Source organism: Perca flavescens, chromosome 16 (assembly GCF_004354835.1).
Source record: "Perca flavescens isolate YP-PL-M2 chromosome 16, PFLA_1.0, whole genome shotgun sequence".
Lineage (NCBI taxonomy): Eukaryota > Metazoa > Chordata > Actinopteri > Perciformes > Percidae > Perca > Perca flavescens.
This window is the reverse complement of record NC_041346.1, coordinates 9,504,855-9,526,013: the sequence shown is the minus strand read 5'-3', so window position 1 is coordinate 9,526,013 and position 21,159 is coordinate 9,504,855. Positions and strand designations below refer to the sequence as shown.

Sequence of the window (21,159 nt, the reverse complement as noted above, 5' to 3'; positions counted from 1 at the left end):
CCTGCTGGGAAATAGCATTTGCAGCTTTTATTTATTTTTAAAAAAAAAGAAAAGAAAAAGGAGGCTAATTCTACTTTAACTTCAAGTAGATTTTTCAGATACTTTCACATCTATGCCTTCAAGTGGGGTTGACGAACGCTAAACTAAAATCTTGTCATGACATACATTGATTTAAAAAATTGTCTCATAGAAGTTACTTCTTTAAGTTAAGTTTTTCTCTCCGAGAAGTATAACATTGAAATGGAAGTTATAATAAAATAATTTTTTTGAAAAGGCAACAAAGTAACGTCAGGCGGTGTAATGCTCACCTTTAAAACTGAAACTCAATGTGTCATCCTATAAGAACAAACCTGTACATCTGTCAAAGTAGTTTAAAAAATAAAAAAGCAGAAAAAAAAACCTCACTTCTAAATCAAATATTACTTGACCCAGGACTGGCTGTGGAAGGTCCACTTGGGACAAAACTGACCACAGTCGATGTCTGATATCAAGCTTTTTAAATCATGCTGTGGACCTTACTGAACATGCTAGCCAAGTACCTGGGTGTTTACACCTAAAGTAGTAAACCTCCCTTCAGTCGATTAGAAGTCGCTGCACATCTGCAAATGTCAAACTGAGGACCACCTTTTGCCTGTCAAAACCCTGGAATCAGTTCCCTTCATCTGCAGCTTGATGAAGTATTTCTGTGGAAATTTTGGCAAACGTGTTGGAGTGTTAAGAGAGCAGGGCTGGCCATCACTGGACATTTTTTAACAAAGATAGTGGCGTTAAAACCAATTCTCCTGATCCAACCAATATCTTTAAAGTCAAAGTCAGTGATTTCAAGCTTAATATTTAACTCATGTTTCATAAAATAGTAAAAAAAAAAAAAAAAAAAAAAGTTATATAAAGCAGCATTTTCCTAAAAAAACAATTTATTGACTAATACACAAATAATCCCTCTCAGTCATGACTTATGACCCACTAGAAGTGTGTGGCGGTGTCTGTATCTGCCCTCTCTTCTTATTTTGCTGTGTGTGGGATGTTTCTGGGCATCAACCATAGTCTTTGGGCCCCAAGTGGGTGTGTAACGCCCAACCAATAGCCCGGTCACCTCGATGTCGTCGTGCTGTTCAACTGACACAGACACACATGCAGCGACAGGATGAATCTCTGTTTCACAGATCGCTGTGAAACAATCAGAAAATGACGAGTTATTCCCCCAATTGACGCCTTTCGCTGGTGCCACTCCCTTTCTACATTCACTCTCTAGCTTGCTCGCCCAAATCCTGCTTAGTATACCTTAATTTTTAAATAAATGTACTCAAACATCCTTGAAACAAATGTCAACAAAGCAAGTTCTCTTTATTTCAAATCTCACGTTTTTAAGCTTTTTGGTCGGAAGCCTTTTGGATAGGACCACAGTGGCGTGTCATAGCCAGCCCAATCTGGAGTAAAAGTAAGTGGGAAATGAGCCGTAAGGATCAAACCAGCACTACAATATGTGGCAGACATACCAGGAAGCTCACTGGAAGAACAACGTGGACACTGAACATTTCTGGACCGTACAGTGGCGTTACACTAGCCTGGCTCCGCCCTCCTACGTACTGCCGCTCAATTTTAATTTTCCTTCAGTACTCAGTCTGGGTTTGCGGTATAGTCGCGGGTTTTCTCCGGACAATCTTTACCGGTCCAATCAGCGAACAGAGGGAGTGGCTGAGAACGATGACGTTGAGGTTGTGCGCTAGTTAGAGTTGTAGTTCCGTAATGGCGGCGGAGAAAGATGCGAGTGAAGCCATTCGGCCCATTGTGGCAACGCTGCCGAATATCCAGAAGTTAAAGCCCGAGCAAGAACAATCATTGCTGAGTTGTGTTGGTGGCCATGATGTTGTGGCCCTCCTCCACACGGGGTTCGGGAAAAGTTAGATTTTCCAGCTCGCTCCGTTAGTGGTGAAGGAGTTGGCTAAGGCAAATGCTACCGATGCTAAGCCGACGTCACGACCAAACGTTAGCGATTGGTTATGGCAGATCCAGAGTGGCTCTGGGCAGATCCAATAGTTTTAAACTTCAACAGAGTACCCGCCTTCAAGGAAGTTAACACTTGTCAATGGAGAGTGGCCAGACTCTCTGTACAAATAAAATGTCCCAGAGTCTGGTAGGACCAGGCTGACGTTACCCAAGGCCCAACCACAAAATACTGTTGGTGTACACACTGAGGAGGACGCGCTTCCTGTCTCCACAGCACACATCTACACTCTGGTTTCCAGTTATTGCCACTTTGCAAAATATTCATTTGGATGCAGAATTGAATAGATTTTCATATCTATAGATTCTATCACAGAAAAGTCACATAAATCTCTCTTTATAAGCCAGAGACTTCCCCAGTGCAAATCACGAGTGTTTGTGGTTTAGGATGGCCACTATGGTAACCCCTTTCATCGTTACACCTTCTCAATAAACCACTTTTGTAAAATAACAATACAAAAAACTATATTTAAAAAAAAAATTAACAAAATGGCTACTTTCAAAAAGGCATGATTACAATTCCAGTTTGCGAAGCCGACTCTGAATTTGGTCGAATCCTTTTAGAGATCCGAGTGTTGGGCTACTCATGTAGGTGGCACAATCTGTGGTCATTTCTAAAACTGGACAGTCCTCCCTTGTTGTCAGATGATCAAGGGGTAGTGTGTAGTAGAAGAGTTTGGTTTGATGCTGCAACCCTCCCTGAAAACCCACCCATTATAAAACATGAAACCCAAATCGCTGGGGAAAAGGAAATATGGGACCTTATTCATTTTTTGAAAAGCTTACATAAATGAGTGAAGGATATAAGGCAGGAGGAGGGGGGGGTATCTACAGAGAGTCAGAGAACAGCCAATCATGAAATAAAGGGTGGGGGAAGGACGGGAGAGAGAGAGAGAGAGAGGAAAGATGCATTTCTCCTGAGAACATGTCATATCTCAGGGACAAGGAGGGGAAGCGGGGGACAGGCGGGACAGAGGGAGAAGACACGGGCGTTTTTTCTTCTCACAACAGCAAAACTTTCTTCAACAATTTGTGGCCACTTCTCAGGCACTTTTTCTTCCGTTTCAGGCTCAGAAGGAGCTGGCGGGTGGCGTGGTCAGCCTCTTCCCAATGTAGACTCTGTCGAGAAGAAGGTACACAGACACACATATCACCATCCAACAAACCGTCCTCGCTGCAGCATGGGACTGTGACTGGCAAAACTATCACTGTGAAAAACATCCAACTGCAGCGGTGTATTTACTAGACCTGAAATGCAAGGCATTTCCTCGTCGACAGCTAAGAACGTCTCCAGAAAAGCGTAACCTCTTGTCTATACCCTGAACTTAAGTCCGGAATTACTTTTCCACTGACTACGTTACATCCATTGTCTTCACCTTTCAATGGTTACACACATAGGTTACCCATGCAGCAGCAGAGATAGTAACCGACTATTGTGTCACACACACACACACACACACACACACACACACACACACACACACACACACACACACACCTGCTAACAGTGCGAAGTCTCTCCCTCTCCTCGTGTGTAGTCAGTTGTATGGACGCTGCTCGCCGCATGAGTTAATATAATACACACACACCTTTACATTCTTTTAAAGAGATATTGATTGGTTTGTATAAATAAATAAATAAATAAATAGATATAGGGCTGCATGATGAGGAAAATACGCGATATTAAAGTACACTCAGTTCTGCTGCTTTCAGTATTCTGCGAAAATCTAATTGCTAATTTAAAACAAATCAAAAAGGAAATCATTATCAACATTCTTTTAATGGACAAATTGACATTGAAAACATTGAATTATATTATTTTATATATATATATATATATATATATATATATATATATATATATATATATATATATATATATATATATTTCAACAAACACAAAAAAAAGTAGTGTCTTATGCGATATGTTGCAGCCTTTCGCCATATGTTTGTTGTGCAAGTTCATATTACGATGACGATTAAAAAAATATATACATTGTGCAGTCCTAATAGAAATACATAGTTTTAGTTAGGTAATAAATAGTTGACTCTCAACATGTGAGATGAAGTGGCTGCAATTCATTTTCAGTTGGATTTTTATTTGTTAAAAAAAAAAAAGAAAATAAGAAAAAAGCTCTGTCCAGTAACCTGGAGCCCTTTTCTTATTTTGAGATTTGTGCGTGTGTGTGTGTGTGAGAGAAGGTGCTGTAACCTGGGGCAGTTTTGGAGAAAAAGATAATTTATTTAATAGTCAGTGTTTTATTATGAACATACAATTTAATGTTCCATTAAAGAATAGTTTAAAAAATGTTTGGGTGTGCTTTTAATCATTAGTTCTTAAGAAGAAATAAAGTAAAAAAAAAACGTTAACTTTAAAGCTCATATATGAAGGACTGTGAAGGATTCAAATTAACAGATATACCAATAATAAAAACTATTAGCACTTTTTCTCATAAACTTCACAAACTGAGTTCAGTGAGAGCACTGCAGTGACTACTTATGTAACTGTATAAACTCCAGAATGGCTAACAGAGACGTTGTGATGATGACAGGTTTGTTAATGACACCCACTGCGTAGTATACCACATCAGGTACATGAAAAGCCTGCTGTCGGAGGTATCTTTGATGTAACATTATCTGATTTGAGGAGCCAGGATTATTTTAACACGTGTTATTGTGAGCAGAAAGTGCTGCTGGGAGTGCCGGGGCTCACGGAGACATAGCAGGTGTGCAGCCTCTCAGCCAGCAGCTGCTCTGCCAGTTTGGCACACAGATACGAAGGCAGGGAGGACACGGCTGACTCGTGTCTGCGGCCGTACAGCTCCCCCTAGTGGGGCTTCATGTACAATAAAAAAATAAAACAAGCTTAATAAAAACGGTTTATAAATATAAAAATGCAAAGAGCTTGAAATAATCAACATAAAAGCCATGCTGATCGTTCACTGATAAAACAAAGTGGATATGACTTCTATTCATTCTCATGAAACTACTTAGGCCAGGCTAAATGTTCACTCGGTGATCGGAAAGGTTATCTGTGGTGTGTTTTTCTTACCCCACCCCCAGAGCGAGGATGTGCGATAGTAGCAGCGAGGGGATGAAGACTTTGAGGAAGTCGGCGGAGAAGATTCCTCCTTTCTTCATGACCCCGGTCTTCCTCATGCTGAGTGTTACGGAGCGTCGAGGGTGACGGAAATGAAACTCCCTGCAAAGATCACAGTCATTTTAGACACAGCACAGTTGTCATGGTAGATATGTCACCCAGACATCTTTTTTTTTTTTTTTTTTATTTTGAGAGGGGGTTAGCTTTAATTTGAAGTAAATACTTTAGGAATCATTAGAGGAGCTATATCTTTAGAGGAGTTCAGTAGTCAGTTATGGTGGCTGCTGCTTGAGCAGATGGAAGAGGAGGAACCTGTTCTTATTCCTGGTCTCGTCCCATATCGTTTATGTTTGAGCCTTTGGCTGCACAGAGAGGGCTGCTGATTATGATGGTAATACTGTTGCAAACTGACAAACAAAGAACCCACCTGTTCCAGGTTATTGCTGCTAGCCCTTAGCTGACTGGCTATGAAAAAAGCTATAGGTTCTATGTTTGGAGAATTAGGCTGAATTGTCCCGAAATCCATGACATCATTTCATTGGGTAACATTTGTGTATACAAGTGTGTGCAGCACAAGGACTTCTAAATCTAAATTATTTTGTTGACATTTATGTTGCGTATACAATTATATCTGAAAGAATAAACACACCCAGGACATAATTAATGTCTGGATGACCAGAAATAAGTTAATCAACAGGTTACATGATTGTGCACTAACAGAAATCGTGGCTGCGAGGCATTAAAGAAACGTTTATACAGTGAGGAAAATAAGTATTTGAACACCCTGCTATTTTGCACTTAGAAATCATGGAGGGGTCTGAAATTGTCATTGTAGGTGCATGTCCACTGTGAGAGACATAATTAAAAAAAAAAAAAAAAAAAAAAAAAAATCCAGAAATCACAATGTATGATTTTTTTAACTATTTATTTCAATGATACAGCTGCAAATAAGTTTTTGAACACCTGAGAAAATTAATGTTAATATTTGGTACAGTAGCCTTTGTTAGCAAGTACAGAGGTCAAACGTTTCCTGTAGTTTTTCACCAGCTTTGCAGACACTGCAGGAGGGATTTTGGCCCACTCCTCCACACAGATCTTCTCTAGATCACTCCGGTTTCTGGGCTGTCGCCGAGAGTTTGAGCTCCCTCCAAAGATTCTCTATTGGGTTTAGGTCTGGAGACTGGCTAGGCCACGCCAGAACCTTGATATGCTTCTTACAGAGCCACTCCTTGGTTATCCTGGCTGTGTGCTTCAGGTCATTGTCGTGTTGGAAGACCCAGCCTTGACCCATCTTCAATGCTCTAACTGAGGGAAGGAGGTTGTTCCCCAAAATCTCCCAATACATGGCCCATTAACCATATACACACTGCTGTTGCTAACCTAAAACACTTTTAGCAATTCTACTTCTCAGTGATTAGAGTACTGTAAATGAATTACACAGAGAAATTTACAATAAGTTCACCAAACCTTACACAAGACCAATGCTGCAGACTGAGGAAATATAATTTATTTCTCTCCATATACCCAAATCAGTCGACATGGAGAATCAATAACAAAACATGTCCCAGTTTCCATTCTACGACAGTAGTGTGCATAACACTGTTAGCTCCACTAACAACAAACCTAAAATATTCTATCCAGTTACAATCACAGATGACAAAAGACAAAACAAAAAAAAAAAAAAGTACAGAAAATACTCGAATTTCATCAACATCACAGGCGATATCCTCATTGGCAAGACAACGTGGGAAGAACCGTATTGAATGTCGAATCCATCCTTGCAAAGCTGCGGCGTTGACTTGGTCACAGGCATCCTCCATGGCCTCAGTGAGGGGTATCTGAGCCTGGGGCCTCAATGAGGGGTACCTGAGCCTGGGGCCAGAGATCGTAAACCCTCGCGTGAATATGGGCCCCCTTCCTCCTTGTCGTTCTCGACCCTCAATCCTCATGTCACAGGGACGGGTATCACAGGTGCTGATATGGTGCATACAATGAGCAGCTGATACTGTAACTGTAGACAGATTTTCTTTTACCCGTTTCCTTGTCTAAATGTCCTTATGACAGATGCCACTGTATATCTACTAAGATTTGGCTGAACTCTCAGTCCAGTCTCCCTCTGCATCAATCCGTGGTTCACAACATGGTCCACTAGTGTGCCTCTACCTCTGGCTGGGCCTCTTCCTCTTCCTCCTTTTCCTCCTCTGTGGATTCTCCCTCTCACTCTCATTCTTTTTCTGACTCCTTCCATTTTGGTTGAAGGCAGGTGAACTTACCTGCTGCATTTTATATAGTGCTTAAACCTGATTGGTGTGTGTACAATTTAGCAGTCATGTGTTTTCATACCTGGTGGCTGTGTTTAACCAATTGGTTCATGTGTGTTCATTTGAAAGCCTTTGCTTTGAAATTGCAAGGAAGTGACATCATGATAAATTTCTGTGTCAAAAGTGTGTTTAGTGTTTTGCAATCACTGTGTGTAATGTTTTGCAAAAAGTGTGAAGCTGACAATGTGCTTACAGTTGTGCTAATCTAGCCTAGTGTTTTGCTCCTTGAGTGTAAGGTTTTGCTAATTGTGGGAAAGTTTTAATTTTAGTGTGTAAGCAATTGTAAAAAACTGTAATACAGTGCAGTCGCCCTGTCCCATGTGCAGAAAAACACCCCCCAAAGCATGATGCTACCACCCCCATGCTTCACAGTAAGGATGGTGTTCTTGGGATGGTACTCATAATTCTTCTTCCTCCAAACACGGTTAGTGGAATTATGACCAAAAAGTTCTATTTTGGTCTCATCTGACCACATTACTTTCTCCCATGACTCTTCTGGATCATCCAAATGGTCATTTGCAAACTTAAGACGGGCCTTGACATTTGCTGGTTTAAGCAGGGGAACCTTCCGTGCCATGCATGATTTCAAACCATGACGTCTTAGTGTATTACCAACAGTAACCTTGGAAACGGTGGTCCCAGCTCTTTTCAGGTCATTGACCAGCTCCTCCCGTGTAGTTCTGGGCTGATTTCTCACCTTTCTTAGGATCATTGAGACCCCACGAGGTGAGATCTTACATGGAGCCCCAGTCCGAGGGGGAGTCATGTTTAGCTTCTTCCATTTTCTAATGATTGCTCCAACAGTGGACCTTTATTCACCAAGCTGCTTGGCAATTTCCCCGTAGCCCTTTCCAGCCTTGTGGAGGTGTACAATTTTGTCTCTAGTGTCTTTGGACAGCTCTTTGGTCTTGGCCATGTTAGTAGTTGGATTCTTACTGATTGTATGGGGTGGACAGGTGTCTTTATGCAGCTAACAACCTCAAACCGGTGCATCTAATTTAGGATAATAAATGGAGTGGAGGTGGACATTTTAAAAGGCAGACTAACAGGTCTTTGAGGGTCAGAATTCTAGCTGATACAGGTGTTCAAATACGTATTTGCAGCTGTATCATACAAATAAATAGTTAAAAATCATATATTGTGATTTCTGGATTTTTGTTTTTTAGATTATGTCTCTCACAGTGGACATGCACCTACGATGACAATTTCAGACCCCTCCATGATTTCCAAGTGGGAGAACTTGCAAAATAGCAGGGTGTTCAAATACTTATTTTCCTCACTGTATAAAAGGGGTAAAAATCATGATGATTTTAAATCAAAGATTGTCTTCACAAGACAAAATATGAATTGCTTAGATTTTTGAGGGGGGGAAAAAAAATAAATAAAAAATACAGATTTGTAGATTTAAAGCAATTAAGCGTTAGCTCTCCAAAGGCTGTCCGTTCAGTTCCGTGCACAATTTCTGGCAGCTGGTTTTACACGTGTGCTTTTAACCAACTTTATTACAATAATAACTAACCACGTTCTCTGGACAAACAAGCAGCTGTGTGTGTGTTCAGTTGCCATGGAAACCTCGCGTTGATGTTTGCCAAGTTAAGACTTACTTGGGGGGAATGTTTTCCGGTCTACTAGACCAGTCAGCAACCCAGTCTGCGTCCTTCATCAGGATGTCCATATCCCTCTCCTTGTCCAAGACGTCCTCTTCTGACTACACACACACACACACACACACACACACACTTTAGCTACGTCAGCCCATTTTCCATGATGGCCATTCTTTAAAGACAGTGTGTGTCATGGACATAGAGATTCATTTTCAAATCAGTATAGAAAGGGTGAAGAAGAAGAAGGGTGACAGTAATAGTGACAACAATTGCTGTGCCAAAGAAACAGAAATCCACACTGGGCGCGGCAGCCATCTCCATGGATACTAAAAGCAGTTGTCATTAAAACACACACACACACACACACACACACACACACACACACACACACACACACACACACACACACACACACACACACACACACACACACACACACACACACACACACACACACACACACACACACAACTTCAGGGCCAGTGGTTGCCATGACAACAGACTGATGGAGAACCTGATGGGCACACAAGCGCTTACTAGACTGTCTCTCCTGCCGCTCACATCCACGTCAAAGATGATCTGTCCGTCAGCCTGGGGACTGTGGGGCCGCGGGGGGCTGTGGGCAGAGTCAGAAACAACAAATCAGAGCAAAACCAGGGCTTCTTATGGACTTGGCCTCCTCCTGGAAGATTCTCAGGTGAGACAGGCTTTATACCATGGGAATGGAAAAGATTTGTTTCTGATTGACCAGCAGGTAAGTAGGGCTGGGTATCGTTCAAAACATTTGATAACGGTAGAGATACCAATAACATGACTTTGATACCGGTTCCTAAACGATACATTTTTTTTTTTCCCCCCCCGATACCAATTTCATAAAATTACGGCACAAATCTTTGTATTTATTGTTCAGTTCCTACTACGTGACCCCGTCTCTCTGTGTAACGTAGACTTTTTCCTGCGTGGCCTCTACGATGTGTAACGTTAGACAGCCAATCACCAGCATTATTAGATCTTGGTAGAAGAAGATCTGCATGCTTATTGGCTCACTGACGCTGATGAGATTTTCTCCTTAGGTATTGAAATTTGGTATTGAATGACGAGGCATTTTCAACACTCGATACTTTAGAGGCAATTCGGTCGGTGCCTAAAAAGTATTGAATTCGGTACCCAGCCCTACAGGTAATTGATTCAGTGGTGTGGCAGAACACTCAAAACAGTGTTGTGAATAGGTTACATTCCATTGTGTAAAAGCCTCTCTCAACGGATTTAATTGTTACACTGTTTTCTTCCCTCAAGATCTATCGGTTTGAACCAACCTTGAGACAATCTTTCGGTCCATCCCGTGTCTTTCTTATCTTACCACACGTCATAGAAGTGAATGGAGTGATTGTTAGGAAATGTGTATATCCCTGTGTGTCTCATTAAACCTTTAGAACGTTGTGAACTGAACCCTGCTTTGTGTGTCACTTTGTTCTCTGAGCGCTCACCACGGCTTTCAGTCAAGCCAGGGGAGGATAGGCTACAAACCACAAAAACAATCGTGGTCAGATTGTTATGAAATTTATCATGATCGTTATGAACCAGTCCAAATCAGGGCACAAAAGATATTAAACAAGCGACCTCAGCAAGTGCTTTGAATAACCATAGGTCAACTGACTAACCAAAACACATTAAGTCCAAGCGATAACAGGTCAAAGGAAGAACACTCATTTTCCTACATGGTCACAAGATGTTAGAAACCAAGTAGACCGCCAAGAACATATAACATGAAATTAAACTATTTTTAATCCCCAATATTTGTACTTATTAAAAAAAAAAGGTGCTCCAAGCGATGTTGGGAGACGTTATTCTTGTTGACGTTCAAAGTATTGTCAAACAAAACAAGACTAGCTCGCCCCTCCCTCCTCCTCATCCCGTTCCCTCCCCCTCCCTTCCGTGCTTCAGCGAACTACTATTAAAAAAGGGATAGTTTACCCCAAAGTCAAATCTTCCCTCCAACCTGTACTGCTATTTATCAGTCTAGATTGTTTTGGTGGGAGTTGCCCAGCATTTGATATGTCAGCCATAAAGATATCTGCCTTCTATCCTGTATAATGGAACTACAACAGGTACGCCACAGTGCGAGATGTGAACATTAATGGCATCCTCCTTGGCTGAGCTGTAACGTTTGCTAGCTCAGGTGAGCTAGCGGTATCGGTTAGCTATAGTTACAGCTCAGCAGAGAAGGACGAGCCTCTTGTCCATGAGTACGCTTCCTTCTGTGTGGGGATACAGTTGGCGGGTGTAGTTCAGTCGAAAGAAAATAGTTCCGGGCGCCCAGATAGCTCAGTTGGTAGAGCGGGCGCCCATGTATAGAGGATTACTCCTCGACAGAGCGGGCCCGGGTTCGCCCTTTGCTTATGTCATTGCCCCTTCTCTCTAACCTTTCACGTCTTCAGCTGTCCTGTCAATTAAAGGCCTAAAATGCCCAAAAAAAAAAAAAAAAAAAAAAGAGTGGAGAGCCACCAAGACCTCTAGATCTACCAGAGATGTTCACAAGTAATTTTTTGGATGTCCAAGTCGAGTCTCAAATCTTTGAGCTTGAGTCCAAGTCAAGTCTCAAGTCTTTGAGGGGCAAGTTCATGTCAAGTCTCAAGTCTTTTGGCATGAGTCCAAGTCAAGTCTCAAGTGTCTGGCCATCTCATGTGTCCCTAACACTGTATTGTTAAATACTTATGAATTCAAAGCATGTCCTGTAGCTACCATCCGCCTCTAGCCCTCGGACCTGGTGAAATAATAACCCAAGTCTGTCACATCATATGGATACAACTTTAAAGATACAATTTGCCTGTTCCCAGCATTAGCACAACACTTTGCAATGGTGAGCTTGTTACTGACTGAAGTGACGGACCTATCTGGGTGCATTTTTAGATGCCTGATGAAGTTCAACGTTGATCCAACATCATTTATCTTGGTGCCTCAAACCTTGCATGTAGCGGTTGGCTTACTGCCACTGCTTACGAAGTTATTGAAAGAAAAACTAATGAAAAAAGGTACAACTCCGGGAGGACTAATATGGGAGTACGTGCACATAGGCATAGCACATGCGTTACGTTGCACATTAAGGCAAAGGACAAGGGACATGCAGCTCGTCATACGTTTCCCCAACGTATACGCGCCAATAAAAGAAACTAGAAATACATGAATAAATTTAGATTTAAAAAGCAATAATTGCATGAAAACAGGTTGTTGACGAGTCTCGAAGCTCGAGTTGCGAGTCAAGTCTGAAGTCTTTTGGGTCGAGTCCGAGTCAAGTCTGAAGTCAGCTGTTTGTATGACTCGAGTCCGAGCTAAGACTCAAGTCCACATCTCTGCTATCTACACTGATAAATAGCAGGTAGGAGGAGAAAAAATCTTTGAGTCTGGGGTGAACTGTCCATTTAAGTAATTTATCAATAAAAAAAAATATATATATATATATAAATGATCCAATAAGAGTGGTTTTAAGTGGCACATTTTCGCCATTTTGCATTACAAAATGTTAAGAGTTTTAGTGGTTGCTCAAAAAACAAAACAATTGTGGCATACGTATCTCTGGAAACTTGTACTTTTTTTTATTTCCTGACATTTAACAGACTATGAAATTAGGAAGAAAAGCCAGTAAATGAAAAGAATTAATAATGTAATAATAAATGTAACATGTCATGAGCACCAGGCCTGCTTTGTTATACTTACTAACCAGTATGTATGACATTGACAAGTCATTTTGTATTATTAAGTTTCACTCCAGTCTTCCAGTCCTTCACCGAGCTGTTTCTGTACTCTGACATGTTTACTGGAGTGTGTGTGTGTCTTGGCAGGAGAGGAAAACATTTTCTTAATTCAATCTGTGTAATATGACACCTAAGTTGTTCTTAAAGTGTTAGGACGGCGTCATGTTGACGTTTGCGTTTCAACTTATTTCGGAGCAGCTTGTTGATACAAACATCCTCAGGTGACTCACTGACAGCTGACTGCCCAGCTCTCTGATAAGCTGTGCTTTATCGCAGCAGCCTTCCACGATTGCACACAATCCCAATGATGTGGCTGGGAACTGAAGGGTCAGGAGTTTTTTCTAGCGGCACGCTGTGAAAAGGGCGTCATTTTATTTCCAGAAGCCAACTCAACTCCTAAGCAGCTGTCCAGTCAGAGTCAAAGCTGACTCAGCATGTTGAGAGCGCAGTTACGAAAGAGAAGCCACTCCTGATTTATGGGCTAATTTCAGTTTCCCTACAGGAATATCAAGGGTTGAGGGTTTTTAGAAGCTATGTGACCAATATTAAAACGACTTAAAGTTTGACTTACGGTGAGCTTTTATTGCGTGGTTCGCAGATGGAAGTATTTGGCTGAAAAGTTTTATTTCACGCTACTCAAGACTGCTGTTTTCGCAACATTTGAACTATACTACAATTACTGGTTTTATACAGATTTTACTTAATAAAACACCCAGATTGTTTTAAATGAGCAAGACTGGACAAAGACGACTTCCTTTAGATTTTATGTCCGCACACACACACACAAAAGCTGCAGAAAGACACTGTTCAGTCCAGTTTAAAATTACAGGGAAGTGAAGAAAACATTTGGAATGGAATGTAAATGAGCTGCTGATTACACACAGTGCAAATGGTATTTTTTAAATATGATTTTCAACTGTAAAACTGTAGAACTGCAAGTTCCCTTTATGACCAAATGTATTTCAGCTACAGCTTACACAGAGCGTTACCAGTAAACACTCATTAGATTGCTGGTAAGACATTGGTATCCTAAAGATTACATGCGATTACATGCTAATCCCTTGAGTCCAATTTCACAAGCACACCAGCAATGGGAACAGAGTTTTTGGTTTCATTTTGAGTTACCAATTTCACAGTCTATATCGACGACGTTTGATTTACCCGATTGTTCCGGCGCCGCCGGAGGTTCCACCAGATGTCCCTCACCTTTGGCTTGCTTTGTGATGGCATTCCAAACTCCACTAAGAAACATCCACTAAGCTAGAACAGACATTCAAATTATATTGCCCTTTTTTTTTTTTGTAAAATGTATTAGCCATTTTAATTCCAGAGCTCACCTCCCTACGTGTACATGTTCCACCAAAACAAGTTCCTTCCTGAGGCTATTTTGCAGAGGCAGCAGACCTGCGTCCGGCCGAAGACGATTGCGATTGGTTTAAAGACATACCAATAAATCAGAGCACGTTTATTTCTCCTCTCCTCATATATGTTGTGTGGACTAGCCAGACCCTCCTCCGCAGCGCTGTGGAGGAGGGTCTGGCAATGCGAGACTACCAATTTTATAACCCCACAGCTTTAAACTGGCTTTGTTAATTTATGGTAACAAGATGCTAACTACAGGTTTCTTAACATCCACAAGCTTTACATCAAACCAAGCATTATAACCGTCTCAGCATACCGCATGGGGGAGATTTAGTTTAAAATCACACGTAACTTCTGAAGCAGGCTCCTCTAAACTGAGTGAAAGTGAAGAGGAACATTAGACAGGATCCAAACTCCCCCACATGCCCTAAATCTTCCACAACTATAAACACAGACTTGTATGAACCCAAAACTGAATTTTTTTCAATCATGGTGGAAATTCCAGTGCCTTTGGCATGTAATGTTAAGATAAACCTTTATTTTGTAAGTTTGTAAGAGTTATAGAATTTCTTACATTTGTGTACCATGTTATTTATGCAGTCTGTTTGAATTGCATAAAAAAAATCTATAACAGGTACAACTACAACAGCAGCTCTGGAGTTACTGGGGACTCAGTGTCTTCTCAGGAACCCTTCAGCAGGGCAGCAGCTGCATAAAAATAAATACCTTCAGAGGATTCTAAAAAGAGTACTACACCAATTAAACATTGCACTCCTAGAACATTGTCGGATTCATGTTTGTCACATTCTGCGAAGCAGAACCAGAGATTGGATTTTTTTTCTTCGCTCCACACATTCTTCTACCTTGTTAAAAAGTTGGTGGACAGATAGGTCGGAGGTTCAGGGTGTGTTGTGTGCCAGTAGCGGTTAATGTAGCTTTGAGCCACTTCTTCCTAACTCCACACCCCCCAGTGCATTTTTTACTTGAAATTTTGACGTGTAAAATCGGTGGAGGTCCTCTTTAGCAACTACCTGTCGCAGGAGGAGTTGCTGCGGCTCGACTCGTGCTGGGCGTCCAGCAGGATCTTCTCCATGTCTCCATTGTGGATGGAGGACGAGGACGGGACGTGCTCCAGCCCCCCGACTATGGCCTCCTCTTCCTCCACCTGAGGGAGGGGCAGCAGGCTCGGGGCCGGGCCATCTGTGGAGGGTGACTGGGCCGCGCCGGCTGTGCCTCTGTTCATCCCCAGCTCCACCCAGGACCCTGGGAGAACAAACAGACAACTTTCATTCACTCACCTCTGTTAGTGCCGCGAATACTCACGGTTTGGGTTTTTTTAATGATTGGTTTAAGGTTGTATTTTTCAGTTTGTATGCCCCCACCAGTGCACTCAGACGTTTCATTTCCTGCTGCAACAAAACGCTGACCACCATAGTGTATTACGCAAGGTTGCAAAAAAAGTTTTCCCCCCACTTGATCTCAATATTCCAAAAATAAACAGATTTACTAATTCCTGGACTTTCTCATTAAAAATAATGAGCTGTAAATAATACCAGGCAATTTGGATAAGAATAAAGGATCTATTATTCTTATTGTGGTAGAGAACCATTATTAGAGGATATTTAAAAACGTAAGCAAAACTTACTTTTACATTAAAAAAAAAAAAAAAAAAAAAAAAAAAAAAAAAGCTACTTACACAAACTCTTCAATATTTGGCATGGCAGTCAACTATTCTACAAAGTAGCGCTTTAACTGAGTTTATGTAAACGAGCTGGACTGCATGAGTGCGTTACAACAGATAATATACAATTTTGAATTGCATGACCGGATACAAGTGTCTGGATCGGCTGAGAAAACAGAGCCAGTGTAAAGACATGTTAATAAACGGATAATACAATATCCTGCTCAGCAAGATCTGATATGCCCCGAGGAGCAGTCTATTTGCTTACCTTGGCCAATAAGATTATAAAGTATGCAGATGGGAAGCGTCATTTAACGTGTCCTTTTTCATTTCGGTGAATACCACCACCCCTTTGGTAACATTCCCAGAATAATAGCCTGCGCCTCTACAGCAAGGCACAATGCACTGCCTAGCTTTTCTTGTTTTGGTACAGCCACTGATATTCGCTTTTCGCTTTGTGCGCTTTTGATTGTATATGCACATCAGAAGCTTTGACAAATAACTTCACTTTGGGTAAGCAAGGGGCTTCCAAAAGGCTTTTTTTTTATATGTCAGACATTTTGACTTGTCATAACGGGACAAGCACAGGCAAAACTAATGTCATAACGATGGTTACATTTGTGTCCCAGTAAGCCAGGCCACTGAGCAAACATGCACAATAACTGGACCCGTAAACTGACACCTAAATTAAATATAACCATTTTTTCATTAATTGCAACTGTGCTTTCGCTGCTGTGACATGCATCCATTAAATCTTTTGTGTAAAATGCCCACCTTCCTCTTATTGAATACTCAGAAGAAACTGATTTTTATGTGTAGTGATAAGATTTGTCGTATTTTCTTCATATCCACAGAGTGACACAGTTCTGACATATTGTCTGTTAGTTACAACAGGCGTTTGACTTGTCATAGTAGGACAAGCACCTAGGTTCAACAAAATTAATAGTGGCTATTTTAAATTCTTAGTGTCCTGGTGAGCCAGAATGCAGAAAGCAGAAAAGTGGCACATCTAAATGGATTTGCAAAAATCATTAAAGTTGTTAATTGCGTCTGTGATTTTTCCTGATCTTACGCTGGGGAGGAACAACTAGACAGACAGTCTGAGCCTGTCAATCAGAGAAGTTCAAGAGCAAAGCTCTATTTACTGCTGTGCGATGAAAGGGCAGTAAATGCCTGCCCGTGTATGTGCTGTGGTGTCTTGTTGGCCGTGACTGTGACGGGACGCGCCCCCCCCTGGTTACGTGAGCTGAACTCTGCCATGGCCTGTCAGCTGAGAGCAGGCACAGCATGTCAAAGGTGGGTTTCAACTAAAAAGGTTAGCAAGGGTAATGATTTTGAAGGGAATATCACTCATCGTGCAGCTTTGAAAAAACTTTCTCCTTCTGCCACTACGGTAAGTAAACACCATGGTCGCATGAGCTTTCAGGAGGACTGAATTGGAAAGTTCAGGCATCAGGCCAGTTATACCCACTACCCAAACGATGCACGCACCCCTCCCCCTAAATCAGGCTTCGACTCAGCATTTACACTCATCCTGCGGATTACACAACGGACTGCGAGCCAAGCTGCTGGTGACAGCCCATTGTCTCCGCGTCGTAGACCAAAACCACACGGCCATGGCAAAGCTGAAGCTTCCCAACATTCTGGCCAAAGAGCACTTATCAGCTGTTGCGGTGGGTTTAGATGAAGCAGACATGATGTGACCTGTTTGATCTACTGATTCTGGGGCGCAGACAGGAGGGAGGAGGGCCTCTTGCCTGAAGATCCCAGGTATTTACATAAAAATGACTGATGGGAGAGCTCCAGGAAACCCCAAAAATAACAGTCTCAGATAACAGAGCACGCGGCTGGTCTCTCCTTCTGATCAGTGTGACGTCTTATTGATCCCTGAAGTTGTGTCTCAGCATGTATACTACAAGTCTAATATAAATGCCACCAATCAAAAATCTTCTGTGAATTTTATCCTTCATAAATTAAGTTATTCTGGCTCACTCATAATGAACTATGGTGACCACTAAGTTTATCAGCCAAGTATGAAAAAGTAAGTTTAATCAAAAAATAGTGCCGGGTTAATGTTGTGGTAGCAGGGATTATGGGGCCCCAGATAAAATAAAACATATCTGACACTTCTGAAATGTTTGAGCGGGTTTTTTTTGTATTCTCCTATATTTTGGCATAACAGGCAGAAACAAAAAGGTGGACTGTTCTGATACCAGACTTGGACATAATAACAAGACAGTTGCTTTTGGGCTTATACAGATAGAGATATAGCCTAAGTACTGTTGAATGTACAATTACGGTCGTAAACCAGGGTAGAACAATTATTATCCACCAGCAAAATGCTAGCAACGGTAACTATCCATCACTGGTGACTACCCAATCCTATATAAAAATTAAAAAGAAAAGAATCTATGTGTCTCTTAAAATAAGAAAAGTGGCTGGAAAGTATGATTCCTGACCCGCCTCCCTCCTAAGCTGAAGTGTGCTGCAACACTTTCCCCTCGTTCCTCATGTCCAAAACGTCTGTGCCCTCACTGTGGCCAGAAATAGCATATCAAGTCTGTCCCCCCCCCATAGTGTGGTAAAACTTTAAACCACAGAAGCTCTCCAAGTAAGCCCCAGAGTCAGTGCAGCAGGGTAATAAACACGCCTTTGTTTACGTCTCTATGGCTTATACAAGTCGAGGTCTTGCATGTATCCCATTTCAACAACTGAATGTTCGGGTGATACATTTCCACACACGTAAAGATGAATTGAACGTGCTAATGTAGGCCTAGTTAATTTATTTTTAAAATCCCTAATTACTTTGAAAGGGATTCTTTTTAAAAGGGATTCAGTAAGTTAGTTTTCTGTACGGTTTGTTTTTGCCTTACATTTGAAAATGTATTACTGTATTGTAAATATTACTTATCTTTTTTTTTTTTTTGTATATTATTTTTCTTTATCTTATTTGTATATTACTTATCTTTTTTTAATCTTTATTTGTAAATATTTATCTTCTCTCTTGCTCTGTATGTCTGGCACATATTGCAAAATTGACAAATAAAGTTGACTTGACAGTAAAAATGAATCATGCCAACGTTATACGTATCTGTGAATGCAATACATAAAAAGAATGAGGGAGGGTATACACGTAAGAAATAATATATTTGTATGTGCAAAGTACAGCAACTAACGTTCTGACCCCATTGTTTATTGCCAGTTATGACTTCTTCCATATCGCCTTGTTGACAAAGATTAAACCCATCTCCACCCCTTAGCGTGAATCGCTGATTGGCTTACTTGCTTGTCAGTCAAGCCCGTCGAAACGCAATTGGCGCTACCACTGTCAATAAACAGAACAAATCGTTCTCAAGTCTCCCCCCGAAAGAAAAAAAGATGAACGGGTAGAATAAACTATCTTTAATGATTAAGAACCCACAATATATTTATTATAAACATACAGCCGTGCACCCCGACAAGTTCCTCGGAGAGAAGACACACTGACATGCTGTTACTGTTCAGAAAGATGGTACCATTTAGCTTACCGTTTAGCCCGGAGTCTCCGTTGTTGTTTGTGGACGTAGTGTTAGCAGCGACGGACATGGTGGTGGTGCCTAGTGAGCAGGGCGGGTTGCATAAAAGACTCAAGTCAGAACAGAAACGCGCACTACCTTATCTGCACACATTCAGATGTGCGATAGCACAGCTGACCCAAGTGCTACTCCAGTTTATCAGAGAGCGGCTTGCTAAGCTAAAGCACCGCCTGCAGTTCGTTTTTCGCCCGTCGGCTGGTCTGGATGGAAGCTCTGCAGCCGCGAGCTGCTCAGACCTTCCCTGAGCTGGGTGATGACGTCAAACTGTCCCGTTGATAACAAAAGAGGGAGAGGGAGTGGAATTACATAACGAGCAGTGAAAAAAAACACCCGCACAGGTTACGGCATGCATGAACTATTAGCATCAATTATTGATCGAAAGTACAAATTAAAATCAATGCGGCATGTGGGGATTGTTGTTAGCTCAATTTGCCCATGAAGGGAGGAGGCGTGCGTGCGCTCACGTACACAGCACCAGTTGGGAGGCACGAGGCAGATGTGTGCCCAAATCTGTCAGCCAATTGCAGTAGTGGTCGTCAACTACCAGATCAGGTGGTTTTCATCATGTCCCATCAGTGAGATCAGGGACAGATTTACAGCTGGGCTACACCTGGAATGCCGGGCGCTCGCAATTTGGAATGATTAAAAACCAGCAGGAACACGAATGGATCACTGCACTTCTGAGCCTCTTCTCCAGCTTGAAGGTGTTCTAATCAGTGAAATCAGCTGGTCCCGTGTTTGTTTATAATTTAGCAACTTTGAGGATCAGATTGTCACAGTTACCCGAGGCATCAACGTAGATATCACATTGCATAAAACCAGAGCACAGTACTGATGAGATTCTCAACAACGATCAAGCAATCACAAGGGTGCAAAAAGTAGTTGCTTTATTATCTTCACTATCATAGATTAAAATTAGTAGTTATACATTACTAGAGGCATCAATATAGTCGGAACTGTCCACATTTGAAATACGTGTGGAGACATCAACTGCTGCAAATCCTTGTGCAGCTTATTGAACCATCACAAACAGTAGCAGCAGTAATAACGTCTGCAGTAGTTTATACACTTTTAGTGACTTAATGCCTCAAATAATGTTTTCCTTTAAACTTACAACACATCCAAGTACTTTAGTTGGTGCAGCAATAAGTCCAGTGTCAAATCAAAAAGGTTTTCCCTGTTGTGAAGTAGTGCTTCAGAGCGGTGGTACACCATGGGAAGACAAGACTTAAGACCACTCAAAAAAAGATGTGCAAGGTCCAGTTTCATTTCACAAAAATAGGACGGAACAAATCAGGTGACGTTTTAACGGTTTTTTTAATATAAATATGACCATCATAATATTTATCTTTGAATAGGCTAATCTCTTATACCTGACTATTGTCAAACACAAAAACAAAAATGAAGGAAGAGGAACCAATGCACAAAAGATGTCAAGACAGCTCCAATCCAAAAGAAAATCTCTTCTGGAGTCTGGACCTACTGGACCACCCAGAGCCTGAGTGTCAGCAACAGTGAGCGGGACAACTCCTCACTGGGCCGGGCTTTTTAATCTGTGAAAACACACTGTACTTCTCAAAACTCCCGGAGGCAACCGCGGAGGTGTTGCTGTCCTGTATGTCTGAGCAGCAAAGTGTGTAAAGAAAACTGTAAGCATACATGTGACCGTTGAGCATGCATGCTTTAATGAACGAGGGGAGACATGTGAAGAGACTGAAAGAATACTATTGACAGTATAACGGGTGAATTAATAAAAGGTG

The 21,159-nt window shown here is 41.5% G+C and overlaps 1 protein-coding gene across 1 annotated transcript; it reads right to left on the bottom strand.

Moving 5' to 3' along the window:
* Positions 1-2,071: 2,071 nt before the first annotated feature.
* bnip3lb (BCL2 interacting protein 3 like b) lies at positions 2,072-19,937 on the bottom strand. Its single transcript, XM_028601416.1, has 6 exons — positions 19,352-19,937; positions 15,175-15,406; positions 9,567-9,645; positions 9,030-9,133; positions 5,057-5,206; positions 2,072-3,123 (listed from the first exon to the last, which is right to left on the bottom strand). The coding sequence occupies exons 1-6, from the start codon at positions 19,407-19,409 to the stop codon at positions 3,075-3,077; spliced, it is 672 nt and encodes a 223-aa protein (XP_028457217.1). The 5' UTR covers positions 19,410-19,937; the 3' UTR covers positions 2,072-3,074.
* Between the last annotated feature and the right edge of the window lie 1,222 nt (positions 19,938-21,159).